At 43.2% G+C, this 22,780-nt stretch overlaps 1 protein-coding gene across 1 annotated transcript in view; it reads right to left on the bottom strand.

The window, feature by feature from the left end:
- The window catches only part of MGT10 (magnesium (Mg) transporter 10), an 89,480-nt gene that overhangs the window by 15,241 nt on the left and 51,459 nt on the right, over positions 1-22,780 (bottom strand). Inside the window, exons 6-10 of the mRNA XM_087675199.1 lie at positions 5,916-6,006; positions 5,763-5,831; positions 2,664-2,744; positions 2,390-2,555; positions 2,251-2,296 (exon numbers count right to left, since the gene is read on the bottom strand). Coding sequence (XP_087531325.1) covers positions 2,251-2,296; positions 2,390-2,555; positions 2,664-2,744; positions 5,763-5,831; positions 5,916-6,006 — 453 coding nt within the window. The remainder of the gene's footprint in view (positions 1-2,250; positions 2,297-2,389; positions 2,556-2,663; positions 2,745-5,762; positions 5,832-5,915; positions 6,007-22,780) is intronic.

Raw genomic sequence — 22,780 nt, forward strand, 5'->3', positions numbered from 1 at the left:
CTGATAGGGTATCATAGGATACCTAGAAGGTACCTGAGACATTATGAGTTAGAATCAAGTTGTGTGTGAGTCTCACACAAAGACTAGCCTCCACAATGGTGATAGGATACTCTTTAGAAGTGCACCGGCTTTGATCCCATGTGAAGATATGCTAGGGTGTGCATTGAGGAAACACAACATGTACGACCAAGACTGAAACATAAAGACTTAGACAGAGACAAGTAAAACTCAAATCCTAAACGCAAAGCACAAAATGCAGACACTCTAAACTCAAACACACAGAAGAAAAACTTTGAAGTGAATGAATGCTGTAAATGAATGTAAGAGTATATAGAATGCCCAAGGGCAAAGCAATGTAGTGTCGGAGAGTGATGTCACTGAAGATGGATCCCGAATGCAGTAACCACTACTTGGAGATGAGAGAGTACTAAATAATGAAGGGCAGTAGGCTGGTCACCAAAACATAGCAGGTTGTCGCTTGGCTATCAAGAAGGTTGGATGGGCAATGGACCACTTGTACAGGCTGTAAACCCAGTAAATGCAAGCTGAATCTGCGTTTTGAAGATTTGGGCTGTGCTCCTCCACAATGAAAACTTGCTCTTTTGCAAGAAATCTCCAGATTGTGTCCTCACTTAGGCAATGATACCATGTGAGAGTGTGCAACAAAAGAGAAACACGAACACACACACACACACGGGGGGGGGGGGGGGGGGGGGGGGGGGGGGTTGGGGGGGGTTGAGGGGGCGGGAGGGGAGGGGGAGCAAAAGATGACAGAAGAATATTGCACTCATTGAAGAAGAATGCTGATACAATGATTGATGAATTGATTGGTCCTTGCACACAGCCCAAAGCATTAGTGAGGACACTAGATCGGGCTGATGACAATGGCAGCACCAAGCACGAAGAGTCAGAGTATGCACCTACAAAGGGAAGACTAAAGACTAAAGAGTGTGTATGTGCCAACTGGGGGGAGGGTGGCTATAAATAGCCATAAATGCCCTAATCTGGCCGACTTATACTTGGGGAGGCCATAAATGCTGGCCGACCAGCATAAGTGCTGTTCACTGATGAAGAGAAAAAAATGCCAAAAAATAGAGGTTACCCCAGAAAAAATCCCAGGTGACAATGACAATGTTCGGCAATTATAGGCAAACTATGGAAAGCAGTAACTGACCTAGAAAAGCACACAGGAAGCTGACAAATAAAGAAAATGCACCTAAACTGCCCGACAATGTTTGCTAGCTATTGGCAGATGGTAGAAAGCAATAACTAGCCTGGGAAAGCACACAGGAAGTCGACAAATAAAGAAAATGCACCTAAACTGCCAGAGCTTCTATGTCTCAATCAGACTCTGACAGGAGCTCACAATGAGGAGATGACAGATTGACATAGCTAACACGGGCAAGCTAACACACACAAGATTGTTTATCAGAGTTTTCCATTTCATGCACTTTACTTGTCCTCCTACCAAAAAGAGGGAAGGCTGCTACAAAAACAGGGAGCAGTCAAGCAGATGGAAAGAGAGGGTGGACAAGAAGAAGGTGCAAAGGTGAGGAAGGCACCTAGAAGTGCTACTGCCACTAGCAGCACGCCTGCTGGCAGCAGGGGGGCTGGCATGGAGGGGCAGGGTAGTCAGCAGCAGCATGGCAGCAATAGCTGATCACTATGGCAGCATGGGTGAGGCAGTAGAGCAAGGGAAAAGGAGGAAGGCAGAAGGTGGAGGGGGGAGAGATGGTAGTTGGGTGGAGAAGAAGCTATGGAAGAGGAAGAGGAGGGGCACGGAAGGTAGCAAGGGTATAAATGAGCCAGGAGGAGATAGTGCCACTCTCCCTATCTTCCACGCATCTTGTTCTACCTGCGCAATCTCATTTCTTTACTATATTTCCTGAACAACCATGAAGGGGGGCATTTGCTGTCCATTATTAGTGGAGAGAATGGGCAAGAGCCACAAAGGCATTTTTAACTCTGTGCAGCTTCTCTTGTCATATGCATCTTTTCTACCACAATTCAGTGGAGTAGTTCATGGAGATATGTCATATGCCTTCTAAGTTTTCTCTCTTTGTGTGAACACTTTCTGTTCTACCTCCTGCTCATTAGTCTATGCATGTTTGGACCATGGATGTAACTTATATTCGTCTAACTCCTGCATTCTGAGAGAAAAGAGTTCAGGAAACATAGTACTCCAACAAAATGAACACAGACACTGCACTTCCAGCATCCAAGAAAATAAGCTCACTAGATAATATTTACCTTTGTAAGTAGTTTTCCAAAAGCATCTCCATCTCCTCCTCCTCATCTGCAAAAGTACATGTTAAAGATTTCATCAAAACACAGGGTGCCATGTTATACTGTCAAAATGTTTGCTATTCTCTTATAGGAATATACAAACCATCAGCCAGAAGCTTGTCTTCTAACTCTAGACACTCGATAGAACCATCCTCCTTTTTAATTGAACAACGCCTTCCCATAATTGTCATGCGACGGATTTCTTGTGGGCTCTCCAGAAGCTCCAGCAGCATTTGTCTCAGAGCACCTGCTTTGGATCCCAATTCAACCTAATCACACACCAACAAGATGGAAACATCTCCTTTCACCTTGTTCTTCAAACACTCCAAGTATAAAAACACCACTAACAAAGCTTTTGACATTTCAAAGTGTCTTACCAAAGCTTGCTTGCTTAGACGGAGCTCCTCCAAAACATTAGCAGTAAGACAGTTTGGTAAAACTTCCAATAGAGCTAGAACCTGCAACAGGTCAAACACCTCAGTTAACTGGATCTTTAAACTTATATGAGACACTGTAACTGTTTCAACCAGTATAAAAGAAATCTGAAAGCTGTGAACAACAAGCTCCACTTCTGTCTCTTTGTATTTCCCAAATTTTGGAGGCCAATGATAAAAGACAGAAAATAAATGTGGTTTTAGCTGATGATTATCATAACATCAGAACCTTATGGCAGCTACTTCATGTGCAACCCTCTTAATAGGCACAAAATTTGGGGATTTTTGCAGTAGACTTCAATCTCCACTCAATTTCATTGAAAAAATTGGGGCTTTTGTTCAAAACCCCCAAATTTCACCAAAGTTTCAGGGGTTTTGTGCTCAGTGTACAAAAATTGCCCAATGTCATGCCAAAAATTTGGGGCTTTTCACATTTGAGCCCAAATTTCACCAAATTTCAACAAATAAATTGAAGGATTTTGTGAAATTTGTCCAAATGCATCAACATTAAGGCCAATTACACCTTCTATATTGACATTTGTGGACATTGGAGCCTTTCCAACTACAAATTTTTCTTCATCATCATCAATTGTGCGAAAACTTGTAAGCTTTTTGGCCTTTTCTTTGCTTTTTCATAATGTTGCACCCATAGGCATACTTTTTGCAGCGACTATTGTGAAAAAGTCGTATGCAACAAGCAATGGTAGGTCAAAACGATTTGCTAAACATGTTTGGGGACTCTGATAAGTTGGATGGTATTAATTATCCCATGTGGGCATACATGATGCAGCATAATTTAGTTGCGAAGCAACTTTGGGGTTTTGTACGTAGGCAACCACCGATGAGCACCCTTTGTCTCATGCCTTGGCCTCTTTGGGATGATAACTTGGGCTTCCTTCACAAGATAACCATCGCCTCTGTAGTCTTGGTAGGCCATTGGGCATGCACCCTTTGTCTCATGCCCTGGCTACTTTGGGGTGGGATGCCTTGGGGTAAAACTGGGCTTGAGCTTTTCTGCTTGTCCCTTCTTGGTTCCAATTTTGGGCCTGAGAGGGGATGTTTCGCTAAAAATGCATTACAAATTGATTAGCTCTTTAAAACAAGTCCAAAACATGTAAATTACCAAAATTTTCATTAAACGAGGTGCAGTTCAAGAGAGTTTGTGTGTCCCATAAGCAAAACCCTAATTTGGGAGGATCCTTCTGCATCTATAAATAGACAAGCTGCTCACTATTCAGCCTATCCTTGTTTTGCAAGTTACACCAACCCACACACTCTTTGCTGCTATTGGCGCTCAGTTTCCAACCTGCAACCCACCTCCATCTACTGTCTAGCCATCATCAACTATAGTGACTCCGCCTGTGCTCTGATGTAGGCAATAGCTTCCAATTGTTGGCAATTGCTCCAAGCTGTTCCAGACTTCTGCATTTGCTGTTTGAGCTTGTCATCTAGCTGATTTGTATCATCGCCAAGGTTTGCCAACTTGTGTTTCAGCATTACAGGCCCTGACACTCTCCGACACACCTCCTCTAGCTGTCGCTCTATTGTTTACAGCTCCAATGCACAGTTTTCAGCTTCCAATCAGCAGTACATTGCTGTGTTTACCAGTTTGCAGCCTCTACATTGTTGGGTTTTGGTGACCAGCCTACTGCCATACACTTTTCCACACTCCCATAGCTCTGACATGTGATTTCAGCACTTGGGATCCATCTCTCGTGGACACTCCCACGCTCTTTAGCTCTGCCCTTGAGCATTTTGTACACTCTTCTATTCTTTCACAACATTGATTCATTCACTTCAGAGTTCTCTTTCTTCTCTGCGTGTATTTGTGTTTTGCATCTTGCGTTTTGCGTTTTGCGTTTAGAATTTGCATCTATTGCATTACTATTTCAGTTATTGTATTTTAGTTGTAGTTGTGCATCCTTTCTCTACACAAATCCTAGCATATCATCCCATTGGCAAACACATTTTGATGCATGATGAAATGGTTTGAGCACCAACATACAACACACACTTGGCAAAGCACAACACCATGGACCCCTTCAGACAAACCTTCTAGCGACGCATATGGGATTGCTGGCAGCTAAGGAGAGTCTCATACTTACTATGGCCAGTGGCACATGGGGATCTTGCAGTTGGCTGATTCAAATGGAGCAGGACAAGGTCTGCCAATGTAGCCCACAACAGTGCTTGGAGACTCCAAAGCACTACCCCTATGATCTTGTGAGGCTGCACAATTGGTGTGGAAGGAGCTTGCAGGATACTCCGTCAAGTAGAGCTTGGACTTGGGTGGATATCCTGGGGAGTTTTTTTCTGGCAGGCAGTCAGTCAGGGAAGTCACCAATTTTATGAGGTGGAGATGCATGATACGATCTTTAACATCAAGGTAGCCTCATGTACAATTGTGGGCCTAAAGGCTCTGCCCAAACCACAGGTTCTAGAGCTTACTGCTTTGCAATCCAAGGTGTAGGAGATTATTGGCAGCAAGCTGGCATATTTCAAAGGCCCACTGCCAATTGATCTTCAAAGGTCATCCATTCCCTTAGAGCCTGCTAAGAGCAGTTGCAGGGGGACTCTAATTATTTATGTGAGCTAACTCTCAAGCTCCAATGCTGCAACACATAAAGCAGAGATAGTCTAGTCAATTACAGAAACAAGGCAACAGGGCTGCAGTGCCTGTTGCTGGTCCCATGTGCCATCTAATCGTTTATGATGCTTTGAAGGGGAAGAAGAATGAGACAAGATCCATGCTGGGAAATATTTGGGAAAGTAAAGGACTTGTTGCAATATGTATGAACTGAGTACCTAATGCAAATTCTAAACGCGACAGTCTGTGGCTGGTTCATGATAGCATACACTTGAAACACAAAAGGTACATGTTCTCACTTATTTCACACAATCTGGGCTACACAGTAATCCTTAATGTAAGAAAAAGCAACTGCACAGTACACCTAACGATGGAAGAATTAGGTCTCGGGTCAACATCTCAGTGAGCAACACATCTTACAGCACTACTACTGTCAAGAGCTAAGCAAAACTTACTCGTGGTTCAATCTCCATTAATCTCCGCTCTAGCCGCTGAGTTCGAGATATTAGTGCAGCCTCTACTACCTGTCCCCACAGCAATATATGCAATACTCAGTATTCTCAACCCAATGGTTAGTGGAACATTTGCACTAATCCGCAACAACTCACCTCAAGTTCAAATGGCATTGTCGGTACACCAGTGTTTGAATCTGGATTCAGTCTCTGAACTAGCAGTTCCAAGAATGCCTCTGCACCAATACTGCAAAATAATGAGGCCTTTTAACAGAATTCCCAGCAAAACAGAGCTGAGGTCTCAGACTGCAGTGTGGTACAACAAACGCTAGTCCATATTAGGAGCATGTAAGCAAGTGCTTCTAATTTTTGCTTCATGTTCAACATGGGTTTGGAAAATTGTAAAGTTGGAGCATACAAAGAATTGGAAACACCTCCTGCCTTGCAGAAGACTGTTCACTAGATAGTAGAGCTGCATCGTGCTTGCCTTTTGGACAAGGAACATCTGACATATTAAGACCTTTATAACAATCACTATTTACAGAAAAAGACTCATAATTCTATCTTCCCTCGTCTTGTCACCACCACTCCAGCAATCACTGACAACCTGCATAATGCCCATATGAGAATATAACAGTTCAGACTATGACAGACCTTCTAGAGCTCATTGAGCTCAATATTTGTTTATGCGATTGCCAAAGCAGGCAACATTTTGGAAACTCAAACTCTTGAGTATGATAAGCAACATGGTGCATGTTGGGTGCTCAGTACTTGTTAATGCAAGTGGACAGGTCTGTTTGATCCCTGGGAGTGTTCAGGCAGGTCATCTGGTCATGGATGCATGTACGGCAGCAGTAGTTGCAATATCTCTGGTTGTTTGTCCATAATGTCTTGTAGAGCATTGTGGTCAATTTCAAACTCTACTTTTATTTCACTGTTATGATAAGCAACATGGTGCATGTTGAGTGCTCAGTACTTGTTAATGCAAGTGGCCAGGTCTGTTGGATTGCTGGGAGTGTTCAGGCAGGTCATGGATGCATGTTCGGTAGCAGTAGTTGCAAGATCTCTCAATGTTTGTTCATAATGTCTCGCAAAGCATTATCATCAACTTCAAACTCTACTTTTATTTCATCCGGAAAGTCATGGTAGGTTGACCCATACATCCCTTGGTCAGATATCTGGGAGTGGTGACTTCGGATTTCAGAGGGCAGGGCCTTGGATGATGGGCTAGATGTTGAGCTAAAAATTCATTAGCTTTCATTAAACAGCACCAAAAATCAAATTAATTAATGAGTTTAAACCTTTAATTAAAAATAAACGCGGTCCTAGAGGGTTTCAATGTCCCACATGCAAACTCTAATTTAGGAGGCCCTGAGCTTTCTATAAATAGACAAGCTGGCCTCCCATTCAGCCCAATCTCGCTTTTGCAAATTACAAGTGCTAGAGCTTTGCTGCCCACACCCCATTCATGGAGGACATCTCAGCTGAAGCTGCCTCACACTATCTACCATCATCTAGCGCTTGTTTGTAGCCTTCTTCTCACTGTTGTCTCCCCTTATTGTTGTCGCCAGCTGTCCACATCTGTCCAGGTTTTGCGTTTACTGCCTTGTGTTAGTTTGGAGGTTGTGTTTACTGCTCTCGAAGCTCCATCTATTGTTGGTGACCATCCCCAAGCTACATTTGCTGCTCAAAACACATTGTCTACTATTGTCGACATCATCCTAGGCTATGTTTTTACTATACAGCTGCCACTTGGCTTTGTTGCACCACCTAGAGGCTGCGTTTATCCTTCTACAGCTGTTGCCTCTACTCCTTGACACATTCCCTGTCCGATTATCTCTCTCCCCTTCCTATCTGTATTGATCCAGCCCATAGTTGCGTTTGCTTCTGCTAGAAATCTACAGAGGCTACCTTGCTGCACTTCCGAATCCATCGGAGTATGACACTCTCTCTAGTTCTCATACTCTATGCCCTGGTCCTCGAGACACGTGAGTTCAGGGGTCAATATTCCATCACTGTATAGTGTGTGTGTTAGCATTCGTGTTTGTCATGCATTGTCATCTCCTACTTGTGAGCCTTAGTCTTAGTTGTCCTTCATGAGCATTCTATTCTATTTAGATTCATCCAATTTCTTATTCACTATGTTCATTGTCTTTAAGTTTCTGTTTGTGCTATTGTCATATGATTTTGTTAGAGCTAAGTTCTCTCTAGAGAAACCTAGACCTTGGTTTGAAAGCTTATCTCAAGAGCCAAGAACCACAATAGGTGAGATGACTTTGAACACGTCTACATTGACTCAGTCCCCAAAAGAGCCTCTCCCAAGGTGCACACTCCATGCTTCGTGTTGCCATCGTCATTAGCCTAATTTGGTGCCCTCATTGACGCTGAGGGCTGTGTACAGGGACTGATCAGTCCATCACCGTTGTATCAGCATTCTTCTTCCGTTAGTGCAATATTCTTCCTTCGTATTTTGTTGAGGGCTGCGTCAAGAGATGACATTGGCAATGCAGCTTTCAAATCAAGTGAACAATGGCATGATGCTCTTGTAATGCTATCAATGAGCTCATAATGCAGTGAATAGTGGTGTGTAATGCTGTAGTGCTCTCGTAATGGTGTAATACTGTAATGCTCTGTGACAATAATGCTGTAACTCTCTGCGACAGTAAGCCTTGCTGGAGTAACGTGACAGTAATGATGTACATGCAATGAACAGTAGTGGACCTTATGTTTTTGTCTCCAGTGAGACGGGACAGTTTGTGTCTGATGGGAATGTCTGCAGTATGAAAGGCAAAAATTACTCTGAAAGCTACAGTGAGTGCTTATGCCACAGTGACAGTTTATACAACAGCCATATTTTATGTTGCAGACATTGACATTTTATGCTACAGTGACAGTTTTATGCTGCACTGACAGTTTTATGCTTTAGTCACATTTTATGGTGCAGTCACATTGACAATTTATGATACATTGTCAGTTTATGCTATAGTGACAGTTTATGTACTGGTTTACTGCTCTAGTCAGACTGTAAACAGTTTATGCTACAGCATATGCTATAATCATGACAGTTTATGTACTGGTTTACTGCTCTAGTCAGACTGTAAACAGTTTATGCTACAGCATATGCTATAATCATGACAGAAGAAACTGACAATGAAGGAATCAAAAAACCAACCATGGAAACAATGTTTCATACACCGCCAAAGAACCTGAGATACAAAACCTATGGGTGTAAAACCTGAGATTGGAATGTCTCTCCTGGGTCAATTAGATATGGGAAGATATCCCACAAAATCAATGAAGCACTATATGAGGAGATGTTGACCATGCTCTAGAACGGATTCCAGCTGAAATCACAGAGGAACTAAGAAAAAAAGAGATGCAACAAACATTGAATGCACACATGGCAAAGAAAGACTCAATGATCTCTAACCTAAAAGAAGAACTAGAGGAACGCAAAAAGAAATTGGACACACAGAAGGAATCACAAATCACACTGGAGCTGCAAAAAGAAATGGATGTTTTAAAAAAGGATATACACACCTATGCAAGTGTGGTGGAAGGAATCCAAAAGAAAATGGAGAATGTTGAGAATGCTATCAAAGAAAGTGTAGAATAGATAGATGTGGCAAAAAAGAGCCAAGAAATATATGGCAACAAAGTGGAAGTTACAAATGCCACCTTGGAAGAAGAGGCAAAAAGACGGGCACGCGCACCCTACGTAATAGTTCTTGGACTAATGAGAAAAGCTTCCCAATTGAAGATGATATAGCTCTTGCCACCAAAATTGGGGCTACATATGTACCATCATTGGGTCCTAGTGAGTCGGGAAAGATGACACAAAAACAAAAGTCCTCATCTTGAAGTTTGGAGACTTGGAAAGGAAGAAAGTCTTCCTCTCCAAGAGGATCGCTCTCAAAGGAGAAAAGATCTACCTAGATGAAGACCTTGATCCGGCCCAAATAGCCCATAGGAGGGAAAACATCCCACGTGTTCTGGTGGCACGAAATGCAAGTAAATGGACTATCCACAGAGATGGGAGTCATCGTCATAGAGAAAAGGACAGCATGATGGTGCGCGGCCTATGAGACCTTGAAGTTCACACTATGGAATTGCAATGGCTCCCTTAAGACAGATGCATGTTATTTTGAGGATACTTTCAAAGGGATAGACATTGCGATGTATACTGAGACATACCAATGTAAAGACAGCCATCTACCTAATGTATATGGATATAGATGGGAGAGTGCATATCGCCCTCAACCTAGGAGGCCTGGAGGGACAAGGGGATCAGGAGATGTGGCAACTCTATTTAGAGAAGAGCTCCGAGATATAGTCCAAGCAATATATAGAAATGTAGAGGCAAGATACATGTGGATCAGGTCATGTACAAATAGAACTCAAGACATATATATTGCCGTATGCTACTTTTCCCCTGCATATTCTAAGTTTGCCCCTAAAGAGGCATCCCCATGTACACTACTATGTGAGGACATAACGAGTTTCATGAGCATTGGGGATATTTTACTAGGAGGAGACTTTAATGCATCCACAAGAAGCAACCAATCTATTTTCTTTGACACTAGCAATGAGATGTTTGCAAATATTGCATTAGCTGAAGTGGATTAGTTAGATCAGCCCAAGATAGAGAGAGAATAGAATATGGAACACACCTATTGGCATTGGGAAGTGTACATGGTTTGGCCATATCTAATGGGCTGCCACAGTGGCCAGGATCTAATGGTTTCACATGTTAGAATAACAAGAAAGGTTCAAGCACAATGGACTACTTGATTGGATCACCCAAATTGCTACCTGATATAGAAAACTTTGAAATCTTAGACACACCAATTGGATTAGCAGCAGACCATGCTATTCTAGCTTTCGCAATGCAATATGGGCATATACATGAGGCACAAACACACGTATCAAAATTTCCACGCTATGATTTTGTGGAAGCGACCTCACACATATACATACTGTGCAAGATGCATTGAGGAAGCTAGACATAGGTCTCTCTCGATGAGTTTATAGGAAAGCTAGCCGAGATAATACATCAGCAGCCTATGCTTTCCCACACACTACACCGTCAGATAAGCCTCCACAACGTAATGCCCCACAACATGGCTGGTATGATGATGAGTGTAGAGAGACACAAGCACATTTTCAGCGAGAGGTGGCACTTAGCATATGTACACACAAGCATGCTTGGACACTCCTCAACCAATTGGCACACAAAAAGAAGCGGGAATACCTCAGCAGACTAGAAACAGAAATGTATTCCATATTCTTGGGATAGGACAGCAAGAGAACATGGAAAAAGATGCATGAGAGCTAGCCACCTATACAGATTACTAGACCAGATGATTAGCATAAATATGCTTGCACGCTTTATGATGTTCTTGGCCAAGAGCCTATGCCACTCCCCTCGATAGGACAGCAAGAGAGCATGGAAAAAGATGCATGAGAGCTAGCCACCTACACAGATTACTAGACCAGATGATTACCATGAATATGCTTGCACGCTTTATGATGTTCTTGGTCAAGAGCCTATGCCACCCCCCTCAACCTCAAGACCAGCAAATTGTAGATTTTTCACCAAAAAAAAAGTAAGGAATACCATATGGAAACTCAAAAAGGGGAAGCCCAAGATCATGATGGTTTAGTAACAAAACACTTCGCACATGCTTGTGATATCTTGGCACCAATGCTGGCTCGCATCTTTAATAGGGCAGTTTGTGAGGGATTTCCAACTAGTTGGTCAAACCATACTATTGTGCCGCTCTCCAAGAGTGGAGACCCCGTGCTACCTAGTAAGTATTGAACTATCATGATTGGACACATGCTGGCAAAAATATATGGCTCTATTGTGGAACAAGCATTGAGTGAATGGGCCGAGATGCATGGCTTGAGATCAAAAGGCCAAGCTGGCTTCAGGAGGGGATATACAACTCTAGACCATATCTTTACATTGAGGGCAATCATCGAAGAAGGCAAGGCATTCAAGAAAAAGATCTACTGTTGTTTTGTGGACTTTCACAAGGCCTTTGACATAGTGCCACGTGCTAGACTCACAAGAATGCAAGACATTGATATGCCGGTACAGATACAATGATCTATGCCTTGTATGCAACAATGATAGGTAAAGTACAAATGCCTAAGGGCATCTCAAATATAGTCAATAGCACCAGTGGGGTGAAACAAGGCTGCCCACTTTCACCAACACTATTTGGGCTGTACATAGATGAAATTTCAGAATGTGTGGACAAACTAGTGGGGCCGGACTAGTTGGAGTGCTCATACCATTACAAGCTTTATGCAAACAATATTGTACTTATATCTAGCTCACCTAAGGGACTAAATAGACACTTGGATGCATTATTAGCTTTTTGCAAAGATAGAGACTGTAGGAATCGATTAGGCACGGAGATCGAGGTAGACAGTCATTACGCGCAGTGAGAGAGATAGAGAGAGTGCGAGTGAGTAGAGTAGAGAGTGAACACGTTTTTCAGTACAATGACGAGTGTACCACTTTAGGTTTTTAGATAGATATATGTATGAAAGTACAATGTGCTAAGGGTGTGTTCACACCCGTGCACATATAAAAGGCACGATGGCCCTTTATTCCCAACAACCTCCCACCTAAAGGCAATGTGTCTTAAGAGGAGAAAAGAATCAGCTAAGTCTAAGTATGTACAAAGCTGAAATAAATATATCTATCCAACTCCCATCATCTCTTGGCAATGAGCAAACCGCTTTGCTGGAAGACCCTTCGTGAGAAGGTCTGCAGGGTTATCATCTGTATGCACTTTGACAAGCTCAATGCTCTTGCTGTCAAGTACATCTCTAATGAAGTGGTACTTAACCTGTATGTGCTTTGTCTTTGCATGAAAGACAGGATTCCGTGCTAGCATGATAGCACTCTAACTATCACAATGGAGAACACGTAACTCTGTGATGCCAAGCTCTCCCACGAGACGTGAAAGCCATAAAGCCTCCTTGCATGTCTTAGTGGCAGCTACATACTTTGCCTCTGTAGTAGACAATGCAACACACTTTTGTAGCCTTGAGATCCAAGAGACTGCTCCTCCTATGAAAGTAAACACATACCTAGAAGTGAACTTCCTATAGTCCGCATGACTAGCATAGTCTGCATCCGTAAAGCCAACAACAGATACCTTTTGCTTTCCAAAGCAGATGCACAACTCCTTTGTGCCTTTGAGGTATCTCATAATACCTTTCACTGCATCCCAATGCTTCTTGCCAGGAGTTGCCATGTATCTGCTAACCACTCCTACTACAAAGGCAATGTCAAGACGTATAGTAACCATAGCATACATCAAACTGCCAACAACTGAAGCATATGGTATCTTGGCCATTTCAGCCTTCTCATCATCAGATGTAGGGCTATCCTCTGCACTAAGTTTCACATATGGAGGCAATGGAACCCCGATTGTTTTCCCCCCCTCCATATTGAAACACTGCAAAACTTTGGAGATATACTCCTGCTGAGATAGATAGAGTGAGCCTTTAGATCTATCTCTGAGTATTCGCATGCCAAGAATGTGATTTGCATCACCAAGATCCTTCATGTCAAAGCTGCCATGAAGACTTTGCTTCAGTAAATCCAAGGCATGAGTATCCCTGCCGACAATCAGCATGTCATCTACATACAAAACCAAGATAATCAGGCTGCCATCTGCTGCCTTCTTGGTGTACAAGCAGTGATCCACTTGACTTCTATGAAAGCCTTGGGACTACATGAATGTATCAAATTTATGATACCATTCTCTTGGTGCTTGTTCCAGCCCATACAAACTCCTTTTGAGTTTACATACCATTTTTTCTTTTCCTTGTTCAACAAACCCTTCAGGCTGCTACATATATATGTCTTCATGTAGATCACCATGTAAAAATGCAGTCTTTACATCCATCTATATAAGCTCCATATCCTCAACTGCAACCAAGCCCAAAATGGTTCTCAATGTAGTCATCTTGACTACAGGAGAGAAAATCTCATCAAAATCAATTCCATGCTCCTGCTTGTACCCCTTTGCAACCAATCTTGCTTTGTACTTGGGTGAGGAACCAGAAGTAACCTTTATCTTGTAAACCCATTTGCATGGAAGGAATTTCTACCCTTTAGGCAACTGCACCAAGTCCCAAGTGCCATTTTTTTCAAGAGATTCCATCTCTGACAACATGGCTTTATACCGTTTCTTGCCGTCTTGTTTGTCCATTGCTTCCTTGAAGCAAGACGGTTCACCACAATCTGTCAACATGACATACTCAGCCACATTAATTGCACCAGGAACATATCTGTCAGGTTGTCTAGTAGCCCTAGATGATCTCCTAACCCAATGGTCATTGTTTACTGGTTGTTACTGCAAATTTCCATTTTCAACATGCTGTCCTGGCATTTCAGCTTGCAAATCAGCATTAACAGCTTGCTGTCCTGGCTGTTCCTGCACATGTAATGGCTCATTTTCATGGGCAATAGCTGGCTGATAATTTCCAGCATCATTTCCTGCATTTACAGGTTCATTTACAGCAGGTATTTGTTGTTGTACAGCAGGCACATTTTGCTATCCAAAAGGTATTTCTTCCCAGAATACAACCCTACAGACCTCCTCAGTCTTTTCGGGCTATTTGTGCATGCGATCTTCCCGGAAGATAAATTGCGTACTAGTTTCCTTTTCTCGGGATCCCCCAATTTATACCCCATTTCACCCTCGTCACCATATCCTAGGAAAATGCATTTACAGGACTTTGGCTCAAGTTTACTGGGTTTTTCTTTACGAATGTGCACAAAAGCCTCGCAGCCAAACACTTTCAGATGAGCATATGAAGATGGCTTGCCCAACCACACTTCTTGGGGAAGTGTGGTAAACACTTTCAGACAAGGTAAGTAACCCAAACGAGAAAGCACTTTCATTCCTGTTTGACTCATGTATCCCAACCGGCCATGCCACAAAGAAACGCTTGGCTGCTCGGTCACGGCAACAACATGATCACGCACACTAGATACATGAAGTGGATACAAAGTATCACTCTTGCAGCCTCTGGCAATAACCCTAGATCCCTTACAGATCTTCCATTTTCCATCACCAAAGGTGGTATAAAAACCATCATCATCTAGCTGCCTTGTGCTGATCAAGCTCTTCTTGAGCTGAGGTACATGCCGTACATGCTGAAGTGTAAAGACAGAGCCATGCTGAAACTGTAACTGCACACTGCCAATACCTACAATCTCACATGCATAGTTGTCCCCAAGATGGACAACACCATGTCGACCCCCTGTATAGGCGGAAAACCACTCACGATGAGGGGTGACATGAAAGGAAGCACTTGAATTAAGAATCCAGGTATGCATGTCATCATCTGTATCTGCAAGTAGAGCATGTGCACCAAAATGTGAAGAGACAGAGTACATCACTCCCACTGTCACTGTCATGAGTGACTACATTCACCTCTTCAATTTTTACACTGCTTTTCTTAGGCTAACTGTTCTTCTTCTCTTCCTTGCAATCATCTGTCTTCTTGCCTTTTTCTTTCTCTTTCTTCCATTTGTAGCAGATACGTTTGAAGTGATCCTTCTTGCCACAATGATGGCATTCAACATCTTTGCCACGTGATTTACTGCATCCCTTGCCATCATATTGCCCTTTTGCTATGATCTGCCCCTAGTATGTAAAGTTGTTCCAACTGATTATAGCTGTTCCAAAGGGCACGTGCATCACATTACATGAGAAATCCCAAAATTTCAGCTGCAATTTGTGTTGTACATGTACCCACGGGCATAAAATTCGACACGAACGGTCAAAAGCCCCAAAATTTTGTGCTCAAAGCATCAAACATACATCTGCATTTCCTCTATCATGCATAGGACTGTCCAATTTTGCCAAAATAAAGCAATTTCAGCAAAACCCCCAAAATTTACCAAGTGTTAATGTCCAAATTGCGCAGAATTCAACCTGCATGTACATAAAATGACCAAATGCTACACGAATTTTGCCCAAATCGCAAAAGCCCCAAATTGCACAGGGTCCAATGTGCCTCAATGTCGAGGAATTGGGTCAATTTCAGCCCAATTTGTGCATGTACATGAAAAGCCCCAAATGTCAAGGACAAAATGTCACAAATTCCTGCAATTTCTGAGACAAATTTGCTTGTCCTGCATCAAATTTCCCAAATCTGGGAAAAGCTTCAAATTTCTGGGCCAAAATTGCACAAAGTTGAGATTTTGTGCTTACACCGCGAAACCCCGTCAGTGGATATAAGCAATTTTCAAAAAAAAAAGATTTTTTTGAAAAGTTCTGACGGGTCCGTTGACCTGCCAGGCATCGCCGTGAGCCTGGAACCCCGTCGGCTGGTCGCACTCGTCAATGTCCACTGCAGTCGCGTCGCCTGACCGTCACACTGCCTGTTCGCCGTTTGTGCTGGTCGCCCCGTTGGACACGGCGCCTGTTCGCTGGTCCCTCACATCGCGTCAGCTGGTTGGCCCCGTCGCCCGTCACGCAGCTGCCGTACTCGTCACCAGTCACACAGCCATCGCGCCCGCCACCTGATGAAGTTGTCGCCTAGCTACCCTGTCGACGCTAGTCTGCAGCGTGGTCTCAGACCTGGTCGCCTGTGCAGGCTTTGGGTTCCCAGACTGTCGACTGACAGTGCAGTACACTTGTGACTCTCTTGCTCGCTTTTGAGCTCTCGTTACCACGCTCGTCTTCTGCCTCAGCCTGATGACCATTTGCAGCACCTTACGCTCTGATACCAGTTTGTAGGAATCGATTAAGCACGGAGACCGAGGCAGATAGTCATTATGCGCAGTGAGAGAGATAGAGAGAGTACGAGTGAGAAGAGTAGAGAGTGAACACGTTTTTCGGTACAATAACGAGTATACCACTTTAGGTTTTTAGATAGATATATGTATGAAAGTACAATGTGCTAAGACGAGTATACTACTTTAGGTTTTTAGATAGATATATGTATGAAAGTACAATGTGCTAAGGGTGTGTTCACACCCGTGCACATATAAAAGGCACGATGGCCCTTTATTCCCAACAGAGACCTTAAGGTGAACCTTGGGAAAACTAAAGTTATGGTATTTAACACTTCAATTGCTTGGATGACAAGAGCCGAGCAATAGTTTACTCTCGATGGAGAGCCAGTGGAGATGGTCAGGAAGTATATTTATTTGGGGGTCACATTGAAGGGACCACAAATCTCTTGGAAAGAGACATCATAGGCTCATTTGGCAAAAGCTTTTGCAACCTTAGGTGCATTGGAGAGGCAATGTGCTCACATACAATTTTATGAACAACACACCAAACTGTGGCTTTTTGACACCCTTGTTACACCCATACCGCTATATGGGGTAACTATCTGGAGCCCAAGTCTATATGGTCAAAGTGATACAGGAACCAGAACCCACTTCTTTTGAGCAAGCCATGGGAAAAGAAAAATGGAAGAAAGCCATGGATGAAGAAATGGATGCCTTGGAGGCAAATGCTACATGGGAATTGGTACCTTTGCCTAAAGGTAAGAATGCAATTGGCTGTAAGTGGGTTTATAAGGTGAAGCACAATGCAGATGGTTCTGTGAACAGATACAAGGCAAGATTAGTAGTCAAGGGGTATGCACAAACATATGGCATTGATTATGAAGAAACATTCAGTCCGGTTGAAAGGATGGCAACCGTAAGAGCAGTCATTGCTATGGCTACATCAAAGGAATGGTCTTTACATCAGATGGATGTAAAGAATGCCTTCTTGCATGGTGATTTGCAAGAAGAGGTATATATGGAGCAGCCACCAGGTTATGTGCATGCTATTCATCCTGAGTTTGTTTGCAGGTTGAAGAAAGCATTGTATGGCTTGAAGCAAGCACCTAGAGCATGGTCTGACAAGATAGGACAGTATCTTGTCACTATTGGCTTTCAGATTTCCAAGGCAGATTTCTCACTTTATGTGAGAAAAACAGAGAAAGGTATTATGCTACTTGTCATTTATGTTGATGATTAGATTATGACAGGTGACAGTGATGAAGATATCCTTCATGTGAAAATGCTATTGAAGCAGAAGTTTGAGATGAAGGATTTGGGAGAGCTGCATTATTTCTTGGGCATTGAGGTGATTAGATCACCAAGTGGGATACAGCTCTTGCAGAGGCAGTATGGATTGGACATGCTGTCCAAATATGGGATGACAAGCTGTAAGCCTATTTCAGTTCCTTTGGAGCAGAATGTGAAGCTGAGCGCAGATGCAGGTGAGCTTTTGGAAGACCCTACTACGTACAGACGCATAGTAGGAAGTTTAATTTATATGACTATTACCAGGCCAGATTTGAGCTATGCTGTTGGATTGGTAAGTCAGTTTATGCAGGCTCCAAGGAAACCGCATTTGGATGCGGCTAGACGCATACTCAGGTATGTGAAGTCCACATTGCAGTATGGACTATTTTATGAGACTGGGGTTCAGATACAGTTGCATGGATACACTGATGCTGATTGGGCTGGTAGTATTTCTGATAGACGATCTACCAGTGGATATGTGTTCTCTTTTGGGAGTGCTGCAATCACTTGGAGCAGCAAGAAACAGCCTACAGTTGCCTTGTCGAGCACAGAGGCTGAGTACAGGGGCGCAGCAATGGCTGCATGTGAGGTAGCTTGGTTGCATAAGCTACTTTATAATATGCATCAGCCTACAGATGGGCCAGTTGTCATTTATTGTGACAACATGAGTAGTATACACTTGGCAAATAACCCAGTCTATCATGCTAGAACAAAGCACATTGAGGTGCATTATCACTATGTGTGGGAGAGGGTTTTACTAGGTCTTATTGATCTAGTTTATGTCAGCACAGAGGATCAGGTAGCTGACATATTTACGAAGGAATTGGGCGTAGAGAAGCTGCGCAAATTCAGAGACCTGCTTGATGTGCTGGAATTGGGATTGAGCTCGAGGGGGAGTGTTGAGATATCGAGCTCCACTCGTGATATGCCAGGGTGACCGTTGTGCATTTATGTCACCGACTTGTCAGTTGCAGATACAGTTGGTACACCGCCCATGAATAATAGCTACATGACAGCTATCCTTATCTACTCTAGTTCGTGGCTCAGTTAGTATGCCACCTTAGTTAGTTGAGTTTGGTTTGAGACCCATATATAGGGTTCTTCTATTTCTATGTACTAGAGTTCTTTTTGGCTTACACACAACTAAGAAGAGGAAAACTGTTTTCAGCCTCCACCTTTGTGTGTATTCCCCCATTGTGCAAGCGAGAAAGCTACAAGTGAGACTCCTTCCTTCTCTCCCACAATCTTGACACTTGTTAGATGATCATTTCAGCCACACATTTCAGAAATTACAGCATGGGGTTATGGCTGAAAACTCCCAATATCAGCTCAAGCATGGCCTTATTTGGTCCCATGGCAAGATTGTCATCTTGCATACTTCCCCCTTCACGCAGATGGACTCATATCACAATGGACTTTATCACTGGCCTTCCTGCAACTAAGAAAGGATGGAACAGTATCTATGTGGTAGTTGATCTCGCCTCACCAAAGCTGCCCACTTTATCCCCACTAAGATCCAATATATTGCCTCTCAGGTGGCCACTCAGTTTATGGAAAATGTCTTCAAGTTGCATGGCTTACCACAAGTCATAATACATGATCGGGATGCAAAGTTTATGAGCAACTTCTAGCAGACAGTTTTCACCTCCATGGGACCAAGCTTGCTCCATCCACTGCGTACCACCCTCAGACTAATGGCCAAGCTGAGAGAGTGAACAAATGGCTTGAGACATATTTGAGGCACTTTTGCCATGATGTACAGCACAATTGGGATACGTGGCTTCACTTGGCTGAGTTTGCATATAATAACTCCACACACTCTAGTATTGGAGTTTCCCCTTTTGAGGCCTTATACGGGTATAAGGTTCCCCTTCCCACAGTCTTGTTTACTGATAAGATCAACCCTCAGAGTCAAGCTGAATTGGATTGCATGCAAGCTTTACTTTAGCAATGCAAAATGAATCTTCAAAAGGCCCAAACACACATGAAACTCTATGCTGATGAAAAACAAAGGCATTTGGAATTCCAAGAGGCGGAATTGGTCCTTTTGAAAGTGCCTAAGTCCCGCTACTCAACTCTCAAAGAGGGCAGCAGTAACAAGCTAGCCCATCGCTTCTATTGCCCATACAGAATCCTAAAGAGAGTTGGCAACTTAGCCTACCGCTTAGAACTCCCCCTACCACCAAAATCCACAATGTGTTTCAGGTCAGCCAGCTGAAACCCTTTGTCGGCTCCTCAGTGGACTACGTGGAAGAACTTCCCCCCATAGATGAAGAGAGCATCACTCAATATGTCCCTGAAGCAATCATTGGGCAGCGAGATAAGCACTTACGATCCCAATCCATCAAAGAATACCTCATCAAATGGCAAGGCCTACCCTTGGAAGAAGCCTCTTGGCGCCCAGCAACCATCCTCAATGAATTTCCCTACCTCCGTGAACCCCAACGGCTGGAAGACTAGCCGGTCATGCCCCAAATTGCCCACCCTCTGCCACAAACTGCACACTATTTTAGAACAGTTTTGTACTTACTTAAATGACATGCATGTGCATTCTACATAGCCTGAAAGTACTCGTCATAAGCTCCGTTTCGACATATGGTGTACCCTATTTGGAGCGGCCTATCAAAAGTTATGACCAGTTTACTTCAGCAAATCGAACCCGGACTACATACTGTCCCTAGTCTCTCCACACCTAATCTTCATTGTCAAAGGGCTCTAAGTAGTACTCTGCAACCCTCCCTTGGCCCGACCATCACTCCCCTCTATTTCTCCTTGTTTTTTAGGGCAAAAACCTTTCGAGTAGGGATGGATTGTAACAAGTGGGATACACACCGATTAGGGTTTAGACACCCCGTCACACTGACCGGGGTATTTAATGTGTAAAAGCCCCAAATTAGGGCAACCAGTTATTATCAAGATCATACTCTTCACCTTCATCTCCAGCTTCCATGGCTTCCTTCTTCCTTCTCTCCTCCCTTCTCTTTCTCTCTCTTCTTCTAGTCTTCTTCCTACTTCTTCTTGCTCTCTTTCTCTCTCCTCAGCTCTTCTTCTCTCTCCTCTCAGCTTCTTTCATTACAATAGCATTGAGATCACCAAAGGTTGAAAATTTTCAGATTACTCTGTTGTAAACCCTAATCTACAGCAGAAAAGTCAGCCTATTCAAGTGGAGGGAGTAGCAAATCATTGAATTTGGGGCATTTTCCAACTCCATCAAAGCAGGTGCAAGCCAATTGATTGCCCGAATCAAGGGACTTTGACTTTGACTATGAACGACTTGTAACCAAATCACAATGTCTCAGACACCATCTTCTTGGGACCCCATGATGGCTTATCACGCTTCTCTATCAATTGAGGCCCTAAAGAGGCATTGTGGACTCACAGAGAAAGACAACACCCCACCTTCACCTTCACCTTCTTTGTTTTCTCCTATTCCAAATCTCAATCTCATGACAAAGGAGTTTAAAGAGTACTTGTGCATCACGTATAGTCGAGCTTGCATCCCTCCTACCAGCTTTGCTACACCATCAAGACTGGTTGGTGAGGTTGGCCACCTCTCCGATCATGGAGGGCATACAACATTTAAGAAGACTAGCGACCCATCTTCTTCATCTCAACCAGGCCTAGTACCAAGTTTATACAACCCCTTTGAGTTATATTTTTCTCCTTTTGGTTTGTAGGATCTGGATGTTTTCTATATGTAAACTTCAATAGAGGGGTCTCTTGAAGCAAACATTCTTCATCAGGTATTACTACATCTTTTGTTTCGTTTGAGCATGTAAACCACTCTTCTCAAATCCCTTCCATCCCACCCTCTTCTAGTGCACACCTTCATTTCCTCTCTTCATTCCAAAACCTCTGATTACACTCCACATCCACATCCAACACACTAGGAATTGGTGGATCCTCCATCTCTATTCCTAGCACTTTCTCTTTCTCCAAACCATTCTACCTACTCTTACTTCACTACCCTTCACACCCTGATTCATCATTAGGGGGAATGGCACACTTTAACACTATGCCTTCCACATACCCATAAGCGAGTACTTCTTTTAACCCTGAGATAGCTGTGATGGGCATTCCCCTCACTAACCCCATATACTCACATCCCCATTCATTCACCTTCCAGACACATGGATTTTCCTCCTCTACCTATGGTGTATTGTCACACATTCCTTGGGTCACTCCTATGCGGGTATTTCCCTCTTCTGCTCCACGTGTCCCTATCCCTCCTCCATGGGCTCATGCGATTACCATGCCCATGCCTACTCAATCCATGCCCACATTCAAATCCACTATGCATAGTTTCCACGTGCATGGTGGGCACTCTAGGATTCATTCCCTAGTGTACTCCACTCCCCCAACCTATTCACCCTATCCTCATTACACACCTTATTCATCTCCTAGCACTACAACTTCTATTGCAACAACCAACAATGCCTTCACAAGTAAGACTCATTTTAACGGGTCAAATTTCACCACTTGGTCAAACTTTATGCAACAAGTGCTTGACTCTCAAGGTCTTTCAAACCTCGTCATTGGTCTAGAGTCTATGTCGGACCCTCGATTAGCTCACCCTAATCACATCTATCAGTGGAAAGCCTGCAATGCCACAACCAATGTTGAGTTAATGCATGGATTGCTTCTTGAGTTCCACTCTTACAACATTTCCCCCTCGGATCTGAGTGTTTGAGACCTTTCATTGACAGCTATGCGGCGGAAGATCACACTTGATGTATCAATCTCCATTTTGAGCTTCAAGAGTTTCCATTAAGGAAGGGAATGATCTGAACATAAAGTTGGCTGAATACTAACAATCACTCCCTAAATTTCCACTAATGATCCCCGAAGTCTAACAACAATCATGTTATGTTCTTTTTGAATAAGATGCCTAAAAAATACTTCCATTTCATTCATCACATTATCTCGTTAACCCAATTGCCAACTTTCTATAAGT

The sequence above is a fragment of the Lygodium microphyllum genome, chromosome 1 (assembly GCF_053477565.2).
Source record: "Lygodium microphyllum isolate KBCC chromosome 1, Lygodium_microphyllum_v1.1.10, whole genome shotgun sequence".
Lineage (NCBI taxonomy): Eukaryota > Viridiplantae > Streptophyta > Polypodiopsida > Schizaeales > Lygodiaceae > Lygodium > Lygodium microphyllum.